The following is a 16001-nucleotide window of genomic DNA, read 5'->3' as shown; positions in this document are numbered from 1 at the left end:
CCCTAAACTCTACCATGCTCACCGAGGCAATATAGAAGGCACGTGATATGTCAAACTCGACATAATCAAGCATACCCAAGGCCAAGCATTCCACAAAAGGGCAAGGGCAGGAAACCACTTTAAAAGAAAACCCTAATGGATGATCATGAGGCCACCCATCAAGACCTAAGAAGTAAGAAGCTTTATTTCATTTGCAAGGAGCTATAAGAGTTGGACATAGATGCCTTCAAAAGGGAAGATTCGTTACATTGAGGCGATGTCTGGCAATGAGGAGGAGGTTCGGAAGCCTAATGAGTAGAGACCTCAAGCAAAGAAGATTGCTACACTTGTGAGGAAAGGAGGTATCATTGTTGCTCCTTTTGGGACTCCATGATAAAGTGCATTTTGGGTATGTGGCACTCTTCAAGGCTGGAGTCATCATTAAGCTTAAGGAGCCACACTCAACTTCATCAACTCCTCCCTAGTTGCCAAGAGAGGATTACACACACTTGAACATGAAGAATAAGAGGTCAAGGTGGAAAGAGGTAAGCTTCTACCCTACACATATTGGGTACCACAATTGAGCATCACCATGGGAAATTACACAATCATAAATGACTTCATGGTAGATTTGGATGATATGAGTTTTATCCTGGAATTTAGTGGATGGAGACTCTTGAAAATTACACAATTTCAAGTTGCTAGAGTTCTCATTCAAGGTGGAAGGGACAAAGTGGTTTTGCACGGAATGTCCAATAAGAGTCCTAGAGTGATTTCAGACAAGGACATGGAAGCAATTATCAAGCACAATGACGTTGTTTGGGCGGCCCAATGATTGGTTTCATCCATTCCCTTGATTGGTCAACACACTCATTACCGTGATGATGAGCTTCAAATGGTGTTGGGCAAGCACAATTCGATTCTCATCAACATTCCTCAAGGATACCACGATTGAGTTGGAGGAAGGAGCAACCGATCATCTGAACTATTTACCATCGCCCCAAAAAGTTCAAGGACAAGATAGAAAAGGCGATTCAAAAGCTTCTTGACATTACACATGTCAGGCCTAGCTTGAACCCCTTTGTGTCTTCAGTGGTGTTGGTGAAGAAAGATGGGACTCGCAGGATGTTTTTAGAAGACTATCAGGCACTAAACAAGATGATAATCAAGAAACAATGCCTCATCCTAGGGATGGAGGAGTTGTTCAATGAGCTTCATGGAGCAGTCTACTACTCAAAGATCAAGCTCCATTCCAAATACCATTAGATTCAACTAAAGAAGCAAGATGTACACAAGAAAATATTTTGATACCACTATAGTCAATACAAATTCTTGGTCATGACCTTTGATTTGACCAATCCACTTGTGACTTTCTATTCTTGCATGAACCACATCTTCAACAAGTAGTTGCATGAACCACACCACCTCATCCTGGGGATTCACAAGTTGTAGGATGAGATTCATATAGTTTACTTCTCAAAGATTGAACTCTGTTCCAAATATCATCAAATTCAAGATAAGAAGCAAGAAGTACACAAGACACCCTTTGATGCCATTGTGGTCACCACGAGTTCTTCGTCATGCCCTTTGGCTTGACCAGTGCGATTGTGAATTTCCAGCTTTGCATGAACGACATCTTCAACAAGCAGTTGGTGCTCTTTGATGACATGCTCATACACAACAAGAGTTGGAAGGAACATTTGAGACATTTGGATGAGGTTTTGGGTATCATGGAGTCAATCATTGTTTGCAAAAAAGTCCAAGTGTGAATTTGGCATGATGGAGATTTTATGCATCAACACACAAGTGTATCAAGAGAAGATTCAAGTGATTTTTTATTGACCCACTTCCAAGACATTTGCAGAGTTGTGAGGGTTCTTTGGCCTATGTAGTTACTACAAGAGGTTCATAAGGGGATTCTCAAATCTAAGAGCTTCATTGACTAACCTAACAAAGAAGGCTGATTTATGTTGGACCAAGGAGGCATAGCAAGCCTTCAACAAATTGACGGTAAATATGGGTACATGCCTAGTACCCATGATGCCTGCTTTCTCTCAGCCTTTTGTTCTCAAGTGCAATGCATCCAGTGAAGGCATTGGAGCAAAGTTAATGCACGATTGTCATTTCATTGCATTTGAGAGCCAAAAGCTCAAGGAGACTGAGAGACTGTACTCAATCTAAACAAGGAGATTATTGCCATCATACAAGCATTGGCTAAGCTCAACCAATATTTGGTCAAAGCAAAGTTTGTGGTTAGGACTGACCATAATAGCTTTCAATACTTCTTAGAGAAAAAGGATTTAAATGAGAGGTGACTAAAGTGGATGAGCAAGATTTAGGCCTATAACTTCGGCATTGAGTATGTAGATGGAGAAAAAGAATGTGGTTCTTGATGCCTTATTCGAGAAATCTTCCATATGCTCCTTGTCCCAGACTTAAACTAATTAGAGAGCTCATTTGTTGGTGGAGTACTTCAAGAACACCTTTGCTTGCTAGATGATGTGTTAGATAGATTCAGGACGATTGTTATAAGGTGGTGGAGGTCATTATTTACTACAAAGATAGAATTTTCTTGGTCCTAGAATCGAAGTTCAAGGAGAAGATCCTGAAAAAGATTCATGAGTCATCGCTAGCAAGACATATAGGCAGATACATGAAACATTTTCATGGAAAGGCCTAAACCATGATGTGTAGCAATAAGTTGAATGCGTCATATGCCCACAAACTAAGTTCAAGCATACTTTTCTAATGAGGCTACTGCAGCCATTACTCATTCCAGAGCAAAAGTGGAGACCAATTTAATGGATTTCATTGAGACCCCCAAGGTACAAGACAAAGATTGCATTTATCTAGTGGATAATCGTTTGACCAAGTGTGCTCACTTCTTTCCCATACCTATAGAGTTTTGAGCAATCCAAGTAGTGGACTTGTTCTTTTGGGAAATATTTAGGTTGCATGACTTTTCGAGGACTATAGTCAACAATACTAATAGTTGATTTCTCAGCACATTTTGGATGGAGTTTTTAAGGTTGGTAAGCACTAGGTTGACTCCAAGTACTAGTCACCACCCCTAAATAGATAGACAAATTGCGGTTGTGAACAACTGGGTGGGGGACTACTTGAGGAACTACATGAAAACACAGTAGAAAATAGGGATCCCTTAGCTACACCTTGGAGAGCACTACTACAACACTATCTACCACATGATTATTGGAATGTTAGCATTCAAGGTACTCTATGGCTATGAGGTTGCTTCATTTGTAGATTTGGCATTAGGAGACAATAGAGTGCCTACGGATTGGTTGCAGAAGAGCCTAAATATGACTTGTTCTTTTGGTAAATATTTAGGTTGCATGACCTTCGAAGGAATATAGTCAGCAATAGTGATAGTTGATTTCTCAGCACTTTTTGGATGGAGTTTTTAAGGTTGGCAGGCACTAGGCTGACTCCAAGAACTGGTCACCACCCCCAAATAGATGGACAAACTGTGGTTGTGAACAAATGGGTCAGGAGTTGCTTGAGGAACTACATGGAAACACAATAGAAAATAGCGATCCCTTGGCTACATCTTGGAGAGCACTACTACAACACTATCTACCACATCTTTATTGGAATGTTAGCATTCAAGTACTCTATGGCTATGAGGTTGCTTCATTTGTAGATTTGGCATTGGGAGACAGTAGAGTGCCTACAGATCAGTTGCAAAAGAGTCTAGAAATTTTTCAGTTGCTCAAGGATAATCTGCAACAAGCCCAAAATCACCAAAAGATATATGCAAATTGGCATCAAAGTGAGCATACTTCTGAGCCAGAAGATTTGGTGGTTTAACTTCGATTACAACCCTACAAGCAATCTTCATTGAGAAGGAATGGAGCAAGAATCTTAAGCCTCAACTCTATGGACCTTACATGGTAATTTGACAAATTAGAGAAGCAGCATGTGAGTTCGAGAATCTAGGGGACAATGAGATACACAAAGTATTTCACATTTCTTGCCTCAAGAAAGATCTTAGGACAACCTATTAGAGTTTCACAAGAACTTTCACCACTTCATGATGAGGGCAAACTTGCATCGGAACCTATTGAGGTCATTTGCTAAGAGAGAGGAGGCCCATATCTAGCACAATCAAGGATCATCTTGTCGAGTGGAAGGACTTGAGATGCCATATGGGAGAGTGAGTAGATTTTGGAGCATCTTGATCTAAAAATAGTTTGTGGGCAAGCAATTCCAAGAAGGGGAGACTGTCATGTCCCCTCTGCCCGGACCTAAACCCAACTTATTGTTAGCTCATATGACCCTTGTGAGCTAATTCACCTTGCAAGGGGTGCCATTTTGAGAAGGCACACTTGTGTGCTATCTCCTTTAGTTAAGACCTAATTATGCTTTAGGGTGCCCATTTGGGTTGGCCGACTTTCTTCTCTTGCATTATTAAAGTTCCATATTAGTATCAGATTTACTAGCAGTTCATAATCATTGATCGACTTTTCTTTTGCTTGTCATTCATATTCCTATTTGAATTTCAATTAGATATTCCAATTTTGGAAGTGAGATAGCCCCCCTAGTCTATTGTCACTCCAATTAGGTGAGGTCTATTAGAGACCTACTTGGATTGATAAGTTCAAATGTCCCTTCTTTGCAGATCAGATGGTGCTTCTAGTGGGTTGGTGCTCACAAATTAAGTTAGGGGACGGTGCCTCTAGTAGATTGGTGCCTACATACAATTGTAAAAGGAGATATTCATGTTTAAGCATTTTTTGTTGTGGTTTTTCTCCCATTAGGGTTTCCATGTGAACATTGTGTTTTTGTGTTCTTATGTTCATGATTGTTGAAATTCAGGAAATAATATTATTGTGGTTAATAAAGTTTAAATTGGTAAAAATTGTTGTTATATTGATTCACCCCCCTCCTCAGGATAGCTATGTGCTCTTCACCTTCATGCTTTAGACATAAAAATTTTAGAAACATACAATATAGTCAGAAAAAAGTAGAGGTGAATCTTATAATACAATAGAGTAGCCTTTCATTATTTTGAACTTAAAAACTTTGGATTTTGGTGAGTTCTTTAACAAGATGCTAAATGTTATGTGAAGAGATGCTTCTACTCAAATCTGTTGTATGGTGAGCTTTCCAATTCCTTTCCCTTTCATAGATCTATAAGGCAAGAGCGTCCCTTGCCCCCTATTGCTTTGTTTTAGCCACAGAAGCTATCCTTTACTGATTGATATTAAAGGGTTGCTTCTAAGGGCCCCCTATTTAAAGGTTGAAAAGTCACATTACCCTCTGAGACTATCATAGAACTCCATTTTTCTGATAATACTTCTACTTTTGTTGAAATGGATAAGATTAATTTTTAAAATCTGGATAATATACTGGACATTTCAAGGTCAAAATTTGCAATGCAGGCTAAATCTAATATTCATACCATATTGGAATCCGGAATGTTGATGTCCTCCTCCTTATCAAAGTGGCCTTCCCATGGTAAAGGTGAGTATTTGCTAGCTGTACTCCTAAATTGCAAGTAGAAATTCAGAAGGGGAAGTATCAGAAAAGGGATGTGCAAATGTACCAAATAAAGAAGAAAATCACCAAAGAACTTTTACTTCTAAAAACATTCTTTTTTCAGCATAAACAATATTCATGGTGAAGTTTACCATTGCAAGCATAAATTAAGCTCTGCCATTGATGTATTTATAAGACGAATAACCAATGAAAATCAAGAAATTTATTTATTAATGCTGATTCCACTAATCCCTAATTGCTCCATAGCCAAACTCAAATTACTTCATTAGTCTTTAGATCAATGTCCCCATTTCAGAGAAACTTCAGATTTTCAATAGCAAAGTTCAGTCCTAAATTTTTGACACTATGTTGTGACTCCAACCAGGATGACAGGATACGATATTGTTCTTCTTCGTGTCAAATTTGTGATTTAATCAAATACTAATATCCATTGTTCATAAATGTCAATTGAATAAATATTATAATGGTGCAATGCCCGATGACCCTGCCAAAATGAAAACGAGACAAACGTCAATCCAGCACAAAATGATCAAATCCTCTTCCACGTCATCATTTCCAACTAGATAAATAGTCCCATCAAACCATCATTATCATTATTCAGAAATCCTTACAGCTAAGGCTCCACGAGACAAGGCAATTCGTAGGAGCTATTCTTATCAACGAATAATGCTATATTTATTCACTGCTACTAGTGCACAAGTTGAACAGCCTATTTTATACCCGCATAACAAATATGTTGACATGTTATCATGTCTTCTGGTGTTTGAACTGCACATTTGCTTTGAGAGCCAGCGTTTTTCTATCAACTAAGCTCCTCCCACCCAATCCCAACAGTGCAATTATTCCTCCAGAAAAAGTTTAGCAATTGGCATCGAACGAATTTGAATAGTTTAGAGCAATTCATATGTCATCTCATAATTTACAAAGCTTTATTAAACGATTCCAAAAGACAATATCTAATTTCCATTTCTCCTTCAAAGGAATCTCAAACGCAGTATTTCCTGATCTCTCACAAAACATGTATGCAACTACGAAGATCTTCTATAGTTGCACAAAGAATTGGATGAGAAGAAAGAAAATTACTTACTGAGTGGCAGGACGGGGTGGAAGAGATGTAAATACAGAGGCAGGTTGTTCAGTGGCCTGCGTTTCCTCATCTTCAGCCAGCGGAGGCAATACGGTTTCATCCATTCTTTGCAGAATTGGAGGTTTTAGGTGTTTTAACTGTAATAGTACTTCCCCCTCTTTGGGCTCTATTTATTTCCCCTCTCCCCTGGCACCGCCCAGCCTTCCCGTTCGGCTATTTTTTTCAATTTAATATTTTCCATTGTGCAGCTCCTATATATTGGAACTCCAACAACTAAAAATATAGATGTACATCAGTGCATGTGTTAAAAGGAAGTGTAATAAAATATAAGTAAAATAGTAAGTATAAAATAATAGTTAGATACTATAGTTTTTCAACAATATAAGAATATAATTAAATTATAGTATAGATTATGCTCAATAGACTTAAGCTTATCATTGATGTGTGTTCTTTGATAGATAGATATAGAATTAAGGTAATATCAAGGTCAAGGTTGAGGTTAGGGTTTAAGCTATAAGTAAGGTTAGAGTTAAGGTCTGGTTTGGAATAAGTTTGTAGTTATGGTTAAAAATGGATTTAGGGTAAGTATTAGGTTTAGGCTTTTAATTGTGGTGAGGAATAGAGATAGGGTTAAGACTAGTTCTAGAGTAGGTATTATAATCATAGACAATATTATAGATAGAATCATAATCTTTATTATATTCTAATCAGACAATTACATACATTAATTCTAATTATGATACTAATCTTAACCCTAATGCCAATCAAATCTTCCTTTAATATTATCTCTAGCCACCATTTAAATCTTAGAAACACCAACTTAAATACTAATTAAACTTGTCAATAGAAGAAAATGGGTAAAGGGGAATATAATGTAAAAGCAACTACAAAAACTCAAATTCAATGCTTTAAGCCTAGGTTAGCCAATAGAGTACAATAGCTAAATGAAATGTAAAATAATAAATCAAATTCATACCAAACCCTTGCACTCAATCTAAACGACATCTCCCTTATCGTTCATATTTTTTATTCGTGATATTGGCTCTCAAATTCATGTCACCAATCCACTATGTGGTATAAATTTTTGAAGCCTCTAGGCAACCAAGATGAGAAATCTAAGTTGTTTTTATATGTTTCAAGATTTTAATTGGCGGTTTGAACTAAAAGATGAGGATAGATGATCAACTATTGAGATTCAATGAGATGAGATGATGGTGATGATAAGAAGGTAGAATCAACTACTTGATTAGAAAGACTAAGTTGATTGAGATAATAATAATACAGAAGTGCTTAAATGATTTAGATGGACTGAGTGAGTTGAGGAGTTAATTGATTTGATCAAGAGCTATTTGTGTTAGTCTTATCAACTAAACTAAGAGTCAGTGGTAGTTAGAAAGGTGGAAGTGAAGACTTAATTAGCATTAAAGAGAATTATTTAATTGCGTACATGGAGGGAAGAAAATTTAAAAGTGAATAATTAAATAAATTAAAGAACTTATTTAATCATAGAAGACTTAATTAATTAATTCAATAATTAAAATACTTTATTTATTATAAGAGAGAAATAGAAATTGACTTAATTAAATAATAAAGATTACATAATTAAATGAATGAAAATAATTAATTAAATACTAAGATCAAGATTAGAAGAGGATTAGATAATTAAATAATTAAATATTTTTTCATTACAATAAAGGTAGGAAAATGTTGAATTTTGAATTTGAATTATAAGAATTAGACCAAATTAATTAAATAATTAAACTTATCTAATTAATGAAGAAGAAAGTTTGTAGTGATGTTGATTGTAAGTCTTGGATAAGTTAGATGTCTACATATTGCTCTTCTTTAAGGCAATGTGATTTTGATTGTTGTTTCAAAGAATAATTATGAAAAATTGTCTTATTATACCCCAAAGGAATGAGGTGATGATGTGGTAATATGGTGCCCTTTGAGAAATTGATCGAAAATTTGTAAAATAAGGTTCAACTTGTCGATAATGTGTGATCATGAACAATAGAAATCAATATATGACTATTAAATTAACATAAAAGTTTTTATCCATACAAATGGAGCATAGAAGACGGGCAAGTGTTGAAGTTCTAAGAGACAAAGGAATTGCAAATGATGAAGATGGAGATGAGGATTCATATGAGGACTCTATTATTTGTTTCATTTTCCTCCTTGAGCTTGGTCGTTTGGAGGAAAAGGAGTGTGGATCTCCTTTTCATCATCTCTTGTCCTACCTTAGTAGCCTTGGTCTATAGATAATACAATTGGTTTAGTGTTGGCTATTGCAAATAAGATTGCTCATTCAAATATGGAAACTTCTTGTTTATTTTTGTATATGTCTCCTTGTTGTGACCTACAATGGTGACTACATCCTGAGTGTAGGGGTTTTCATTTCAACTTTAAGCAGTGTTAGAATTTTCACATCTTTGTCATACAATGGGTTTAGAGGTTTGAGTGTGCAGACTCTTCTAGGAATATCTCCCTTTCCAAATGACCTTTTCATGGAGGCTTGGTATTTTTCTCCCTACTTCTGGGATGGGTCTAGTGGCATTTTTATAGTTATCTTTTTGGTTGGACTTATGTGGTCGATGGTTTTTTGTTCATTTATGGATTAATATTTTTGTGGGAGCTGTTGACAGGACTTTGTTTCATGTACTGCCAATAGAGTAACAACTATCACTAGACTAGAATGTTAGGGCAATATAGCCTAAAAGAGTGGAAAGCAAAAACTCTCTACTCCCAAGTTCCCTTTAAACTAGGTCTCAATCGTGCAAGAATAGGCAAAGTTGGATAAGAAGGTGACTGATTTATAATAAGGCAAGCAAAAACTTCATCATTTTTCTATGCATCTTGGTTAGGCAATGGATTACTTGAACTAGGTTGGGAAAAAATCCTAGGATGGAACCAGGGGGGCACAAGGACAACAAATAATAGAAAAAAGAGCCTATAGGGTTAGAAATTTAATCTACTTATAGTCTATTTTGTGCTATTACTATCAACAATACATGCTTGAATGGTGGGATAACTTTAATACATGCTCAATCAATCAATCTAGCAAAAGTGCTACAAATGAAATGGTACTAAAGTAAACAAAATCATTTAGTTTTATCCAAGCCAAGGAAGATAATAGAAAAAAAATAAAAAGATCTCATTTTTTTAAAGATAAATGAATATCATAGCAAGCACTCCAAGATTCTTACACCCAAAACACAACTCATAAATACCAATATGCATTGGGTGAAACAACAAGTGTGCTAGAAATGATAATACTACTTGCATTCATGAAAAATGGTGTTACAATAGTATGGACGATAAAATCATCAACTTTACTGGTCCTATAACAATTGACAATCTTCTTATTTAGAGGTGAGTATTTACAATTTGGGTGGGAAACCAACTTTTTGCCCTAACTAACTCACCTACCACTTTTATTGACAAAATCAATTGCTATCTTCGTGCAAAAACAACTACAAAAAAGAGAAGTTATACTTGAAAAGCCATGAAAAGGGAACAAAAAGAAGCAAGGAATAGAAGGGAGGGGATTTTCCAAGGAAAGTTTGAAGTTTAAAGTTGATCTCTACACATTTTTTCTATTAAATCTTTGTTAGTTGTCTCCTCGAGGCATCCACTAATTGATAAGAGCACTCCACTTCTCTAACAATATTAAATACATCAAGTAGCAAGGAAACATGTAGTTGACAAAAAAGAGTTATTTTATCAACCATCATTAACCACTTGTCGTATCATTAATAAGTTTGCTAGCCAACAACAACGATAGACAATCGGGTTTAGAAGGAATCCCAACACATCCACCCGTACATTGAAAGGACTTGAGTTCTAACACTCCTAGGCCTGAAAAAATAAATGTTGGCTACCATGTAATGCAAGCCACTCAACCTAGTCATAAGGAAGAAGGAATCCCAAACCTAGAATCATATTTTGTAGAGTTGTGGTGCCCCTGAGAGCAAGTGAAGCCCCTTTTGAGAAGGTACTAAATTAAACAAAAAGGATCCCTCAGTGCTTAAAATCTTTCTTGTAGGAGGGTCCTTGTTGTGTATCCTACCATGTCACAATAGAAGGTGAGGTCTTATTAACATAAGAAGCTAAATATCTTGGATTCGTTATCATAAAGTGTCAATCATGTAAGTATCCTTCCTTTTGCTAACTTGTTGCTTCCAAGCAGGGTAAACTTTAAGAAACCCCCCTCCAAAAAAAGATATAAATTATTGGCGAATCTTTCATTATTTTGAAAAAAAACCAAATTATTTTTATTGGCGAATCTCTCAATTTTTTCATTTTAAATATTATTTACATTGATGATTATTTTGGAATCATAATTTTTTAGTAGAAAATATTGGCGAATCTCAATAATAATAGGAAGCTCGCTAATAATCATGGAATATTAAAAATCAAAATTAAACATGTTTTATCTTATGGAAATTATGAGAATAATTACATTATATTTTAAATCAATAGTGAAAAATAAATATTGGTAATATATCCCTAAAGTAACTAATAATTGTGATAATTATTGGTGAATTAATTTTAATTTCTTTGATAATATATAATAGCAGGTGAAACAAATCTAATCATGTATCAAATATTGTGATGAATCTTTGAGTTTAAATTTTTTAATAAAATAAATTATTTAGCAATTTTAAATATTTTAGAACTAAATTTAATACAAATGTGGCAATTTAGGTTGCATTACATATTAAATTATTAGCCAAATTACTAGCAAAAAAATTATAAACTTCACAAAATTATGAATATTCACCATCAAAAAATACCCTACTTCCAAGGCTTTCCTTGCTTGGAATCCTTGAGTCTTGTGTTGGCAATTAGTCCTTCCATGGTTCAGATCTTAGGACCCTACTGGCCTAGAACCCTTGGGGAATTGTCTTCCCATCCTTGCTCGGAGATGACTATTTTATAAGGCAACAACTATTTTCTATAATTTACATCGGTTCTTTGTTGTGATACTCGAACAATTTTTTCGATCCTTCAACACTAGTACTTATTAACACTTACAGAGATCAGACAGTGTTAGTATCATCATCCTTTCTAAATACTTTATTTCTTTACCAAACTCAAGATTTTAGGGTTTTATAGGACCCTATGCCTTCCCATCCTTTCTGAAGGACAAATATGCCACATGGGAAGGAATACAACACTCGAAAACCTAAACAAGTAAATTATCTTTGTTAAAAGACAAAAGAATGGTATCTGAAAGCCATACCTTGCAAGTATGAAAACTACCTCTCACCAATTGTAGGTGATGAAATTCCTGAATCCCAAGACCCTATAATTTCAAAACTTGTGAGTACAAAATAGATAGTCTATGACTTAGCCAAATATCAATGTTTTGTTCATAACTGGAATCTAATATGTTGTCGCCCAGAGAAAAATTCCAACAATGTGGCTTATAACGTTGAGTTGTCCTTGCGGGATTGACAAGTGTACTATTCAACATTCACTTATGTGATACATGGGATTAATAAATGACGAGTCTTTTAGAGGTGACAACCATTTAAATTCAAAACAATAGCCAAATTGTTGTTAATGATGCAAGACACTCAACCCGAGGAGGGGTATTGCATCCTGCTAGATGATTAAAGGTGAAAAAACACCACTTACAGTCACCCAAAAATATAACAGGATGACCAAGACAATGCTAACAATTCATTGCTGACCCTACTAGGCTTGAGGTCTCACATGTGCATGTAACAGTGACAACATATCCTACACTTTCTATCTTTCAGAGCCAAAACCACCAACCATACACCCATGAAAGTATGCCTACAACTCCTTGGCTGAGAAAAATAGACCAACTCAACCTATGAGATCCTACCTCACATAAAAATAGGAAAAAAGAGGAGTCCAAGGAGCACCTAGATGGTGAAATCTCGCCAAGGAAAACACCCAACAAAACTAGAAAGAAGTGAAACTATGCCACCAAGTCGAACAACCCAAAAAGAAAACAATAGAACCAAACCCACCTTCCCCATGGTGGAATGTACTTTGCAACATGAGTTTGAATGACTAACCAATAGCCAAAACCAAAACTACCAAGTCCATTCCATTAGAAGATCGTTAAGCAATTCTATACACAAAGAGGGTGGAGCAATAAAAGCTCTGCCTAATGAAAAACAACCAAAAAGAACAAAGACACTCACCTGACCAAAGAAAAAGTCAAGCAACCACTAAAACAACACCCAAAAGAGGTGGAGAAAAAAAATGACCAAAAAGAAAGAGGAAAGAATGAACCATGCAAAACCCAAAGAAAATACACATCATAAACAAAAAGAAGCAAAGGGGGAAAATGCCAACATGGAAAACTAAAATGTAGAGATGTCACAATGCCATGCCTCACTCTCGTCTAAACACGAATCAAAACTAGCCTGACCCAAAAAGACACTTGCAGACTTGAGAAATGATTCTTTGCAAGTGATGGTGACCCAAGCTAAAAAAAATCTTGTAGAGAACAATTGTGATTATTGAACAAAGTGACAATTAATCCCTTCAGGCATCTTAGAAAAATTGATCGATCATGGTAATTAAAAGGGTGCATTAATTACTCTTGTCCTCCCTTAATAAAATTTTCCATGTGTCTAACTCAAGATTGCAGAAACTATTTCTTTCCATCGAAGAATGTGAAAACAAGCTTCCATCTGATCCAAAAATTTCTTTCTCAAAGACCACAGATTCCACCATGAGGCTAGAGATCCTTACTTCCTTCTCCCCCACAAGAGGGTCCAACATCTTAGATAGGGATGCGAGAATCCAAACACCAAAACCAAAACAAACAAGGGCTTGCCCTAAATAAGGCAAGGAAAAAAATGAGAAGAGGGGACCCAACATTTTGCTCACAAAAAGTAGGGATGGGTATGCAAGGCATAGAAAGTGGTGACTAAATGTCTTGCATTTGAGAACTCCATAAATTATCTTTTGAAATCACCAATGCCTTATTACTACAAAGTGAATCCCTCAAATGATGAACTTCGGATCCAAACATCCTAACTCACCATAACCCATGAACTTTACCAATGTCTAGCTATAAAGTTTGTTCTTTGAAAGGGGGTATATTATTTATTTCCCAAAGAAAATAGAGAAACCAAGCTCACTCAAGACTTCCTTTATTTTTCTTTTATTGGATATCATGCATTGTTTGGGAATAAGGAATTTTCTTCCTTTATCATTATTTATCATGTTTCTAAGGCATGGGAGGTGGTACTTCTTTCCTTGAATATAAAATTTAATTTGTTCATACAGGGGTACTTCTTTCACCATTCCACCCTTATATGTTTTATCATTTTGAGACAAAAAAGACAGATATTTCCAGAGATATCACATAGCATTTAATTTTGTCAAGTTTGAGTAATGTTGATCTATTTATTTCATCCTTATCATGATTCTTCTCTTCCCTTTTTCTTGCCAACTTAGTTGGTCATTTTAATTAGCTTGAGATAGTAGTAGAGTTGTTTGAACTCGATGAAGGTTGGTTATTTCCTAAGTTCATAATTGTCATTGCCAACTTACAATAATAGGGTGAGAGGGGTTTGCAAGGTGGACAAAGGAGTATCTGAATACCATAAGAAAAATTACATTAAATTACACAATATCATGCAAAGCATACCCACCTACTTGGACGAACAAGAAACAAAATCCCCAAAAATGGCAAAAGACACAAACCCAAAACCAAAATGAGAAACAAAGACCTAAAGCAACTATTTACAGGGACAAAAAAAGAAAAGGGAAGGAAAAAAAATGAATTTAGAAGGCGGACCTAGAGGTTCACCACAGCCATATTTACAAGCTACTATACATACAATACAACAAAAAAGGGAATGCACACCCCTATTCCATCTTCTTATTCAAAGTAATGTTTGAGAAATTGTCCATTGATGGAAAATAAGATAGGTTCTTCTATTAGCAAATTAAGACGTTATTTATTAGCTCCATAGATATTCATGATCTAGTAAGGCCCAAGCCATAGTTGTTGGAACTTAGTGTGCTTTCCTTTCTTCTCATGGGCCTTGTCCCAAACGAGAACTAGGTTTGAAATCCAAAATACCTTATATTGGGCTCTCTTGTCAAACTATTTTTTGACCACTACTTAATGTTTCGTGAAATTCTCAAGAGTTGCCTCCCTCTATTTTTTGAGGCAAACAAGATTGAGGAGACAGACCTCCATGATATTATCCCCTTTGTCAAACTCCTGCATAAATTGCAAGATTAGAATCTACATGTTTATGGGGAACACTAGATTATGATCATGAACCACATAGGATGAAGAAGTTCCTAGGGCTATGATGCAATGGAGCCTAATGGGATTGATCAAATAATCATCAATTGGTCCAAAAACCCTCTTCACTGAAGTCCTTCAACCAAATCTTGGTAAAGATGATCAAATGTTCAAGCACCAATCAAAAGTGCTACAAGGATGATACTAGGTTATCACAACCCTAAACTGAAAAAAGGAAAACCCTAATCACTATGGGACCCTATGAGCAAGACAACTTATCACAAGTTGTTCACAATGCACAAATTGACCAATTTTGGGAGAACAACCTTAAACTTCTTCAAATGAACAAGGAAGACTCCAACACATTGGAATAGTCTATTTATGTCACCAATGACATGAAAAAATGGTTAAAACCAAACTATGCAAGTTTTTCCACATGGTTGCTTTGTTAAATCATCCAAAAAGACTCGTAGCCCTTTTTGATGAAAATAAGATTTTAAAGGAAATATATCCACACAACCAAGGGAAAAAAATTCATTTTTGGAAACCCTTTTTAGACTTAAAAAATATACTAAGGCACCAAGGTTTGATGACACAAACAAATGAGCTTTTGTTCACTTTCTCGCTTAGGCAACTAAGGCAACTAGGCCTCCATTTACAAAGGAAGTACATGTTCTATGACTCCATCCTCAAAAAATAAATATGGGAACATGTGAGGACATCCATAGACAAGTTAAAAACTTGATCTCAAGCCTTGATGCCAAGTCTCGTTGGAGTCATGGGAGATGTTGCATCCTTTTCCTAGCATGCACATGGGAAATGCATGCCTAGGGCATCAAATTTCTCAATGATCCCAGCAAGTACAAAATTAAAACCACTTGCATCTTAAAATACATATCCAATCCTAGGATCTCACCAGAGGCCATTAAATTCCCATGGTGAAATCCTCCTCTATGCTTGAAAATGCTTCAAAACCCTAGGTTAGCAAGAATTCCAGACCTACTTACACAAAAATATGAATACCTTCAGTTAAAGAATAGATGAAGACTTAAAACTAGAAGCATTGGAAAGTTACTTCATCCACCTATCCAAAAATGTAGGTCTTAAACTTTGGAAGAATTCATATAACATAGGACAACAAGCTATTTGTAGTAAAAACAA

General features: G+C 35.8%; 1 protein-coding gene across 1 annotated transcript in view; it reads right to left on the bottom strand.

Annotated features, from left to right (window-relative positions):
• Positions 1 to 6808, bottom strand: part of LOC149552558 (uncharacterized) — a 72099-nt gene extending 65291 nt beyond the window's left edge. Inside the window, exons 1-2 of the mRNA XM_089790207.1 lie at positions 6587 to 6808; positions 5402 to 5486 (exon numbers count right to left, since the gene is read on the bottom strand). Of these exons, the coding sequence (XP_089646333.1) occupies positions 5402 to 5486; positions 6587 to 6690 (189 nt within the window). The 5' untranslated portion in view covers positions 6691 to 6808. The remainder of the gene's footprint in view (positions 1 to 5401; positions 5487 to 6586) is intronic.
• Positions 6809 to 16001: the final 9193 nt, after the last annotated feature.

Source organism: Cupressus sempervirens, chromosome 6, assembly GCF_028749045.1.
Source record: "Cupressus sempervirens isolate cs-2001-9-10 chromosome 6, ASM2874904v1, whole genome shotgun sequence".
Classification (NCBI taxonomy): Eukaryota; Viridiplantae; Streptophyta; class Pinopsida; order Cupressales; family Cupressaceae; genus Cupressus; species Cupressus sempervirens.
Note: the sequence above shows the minus strand (reverse complement) of the source record. Positions and strands in the feature narration are given on the sequence as shown.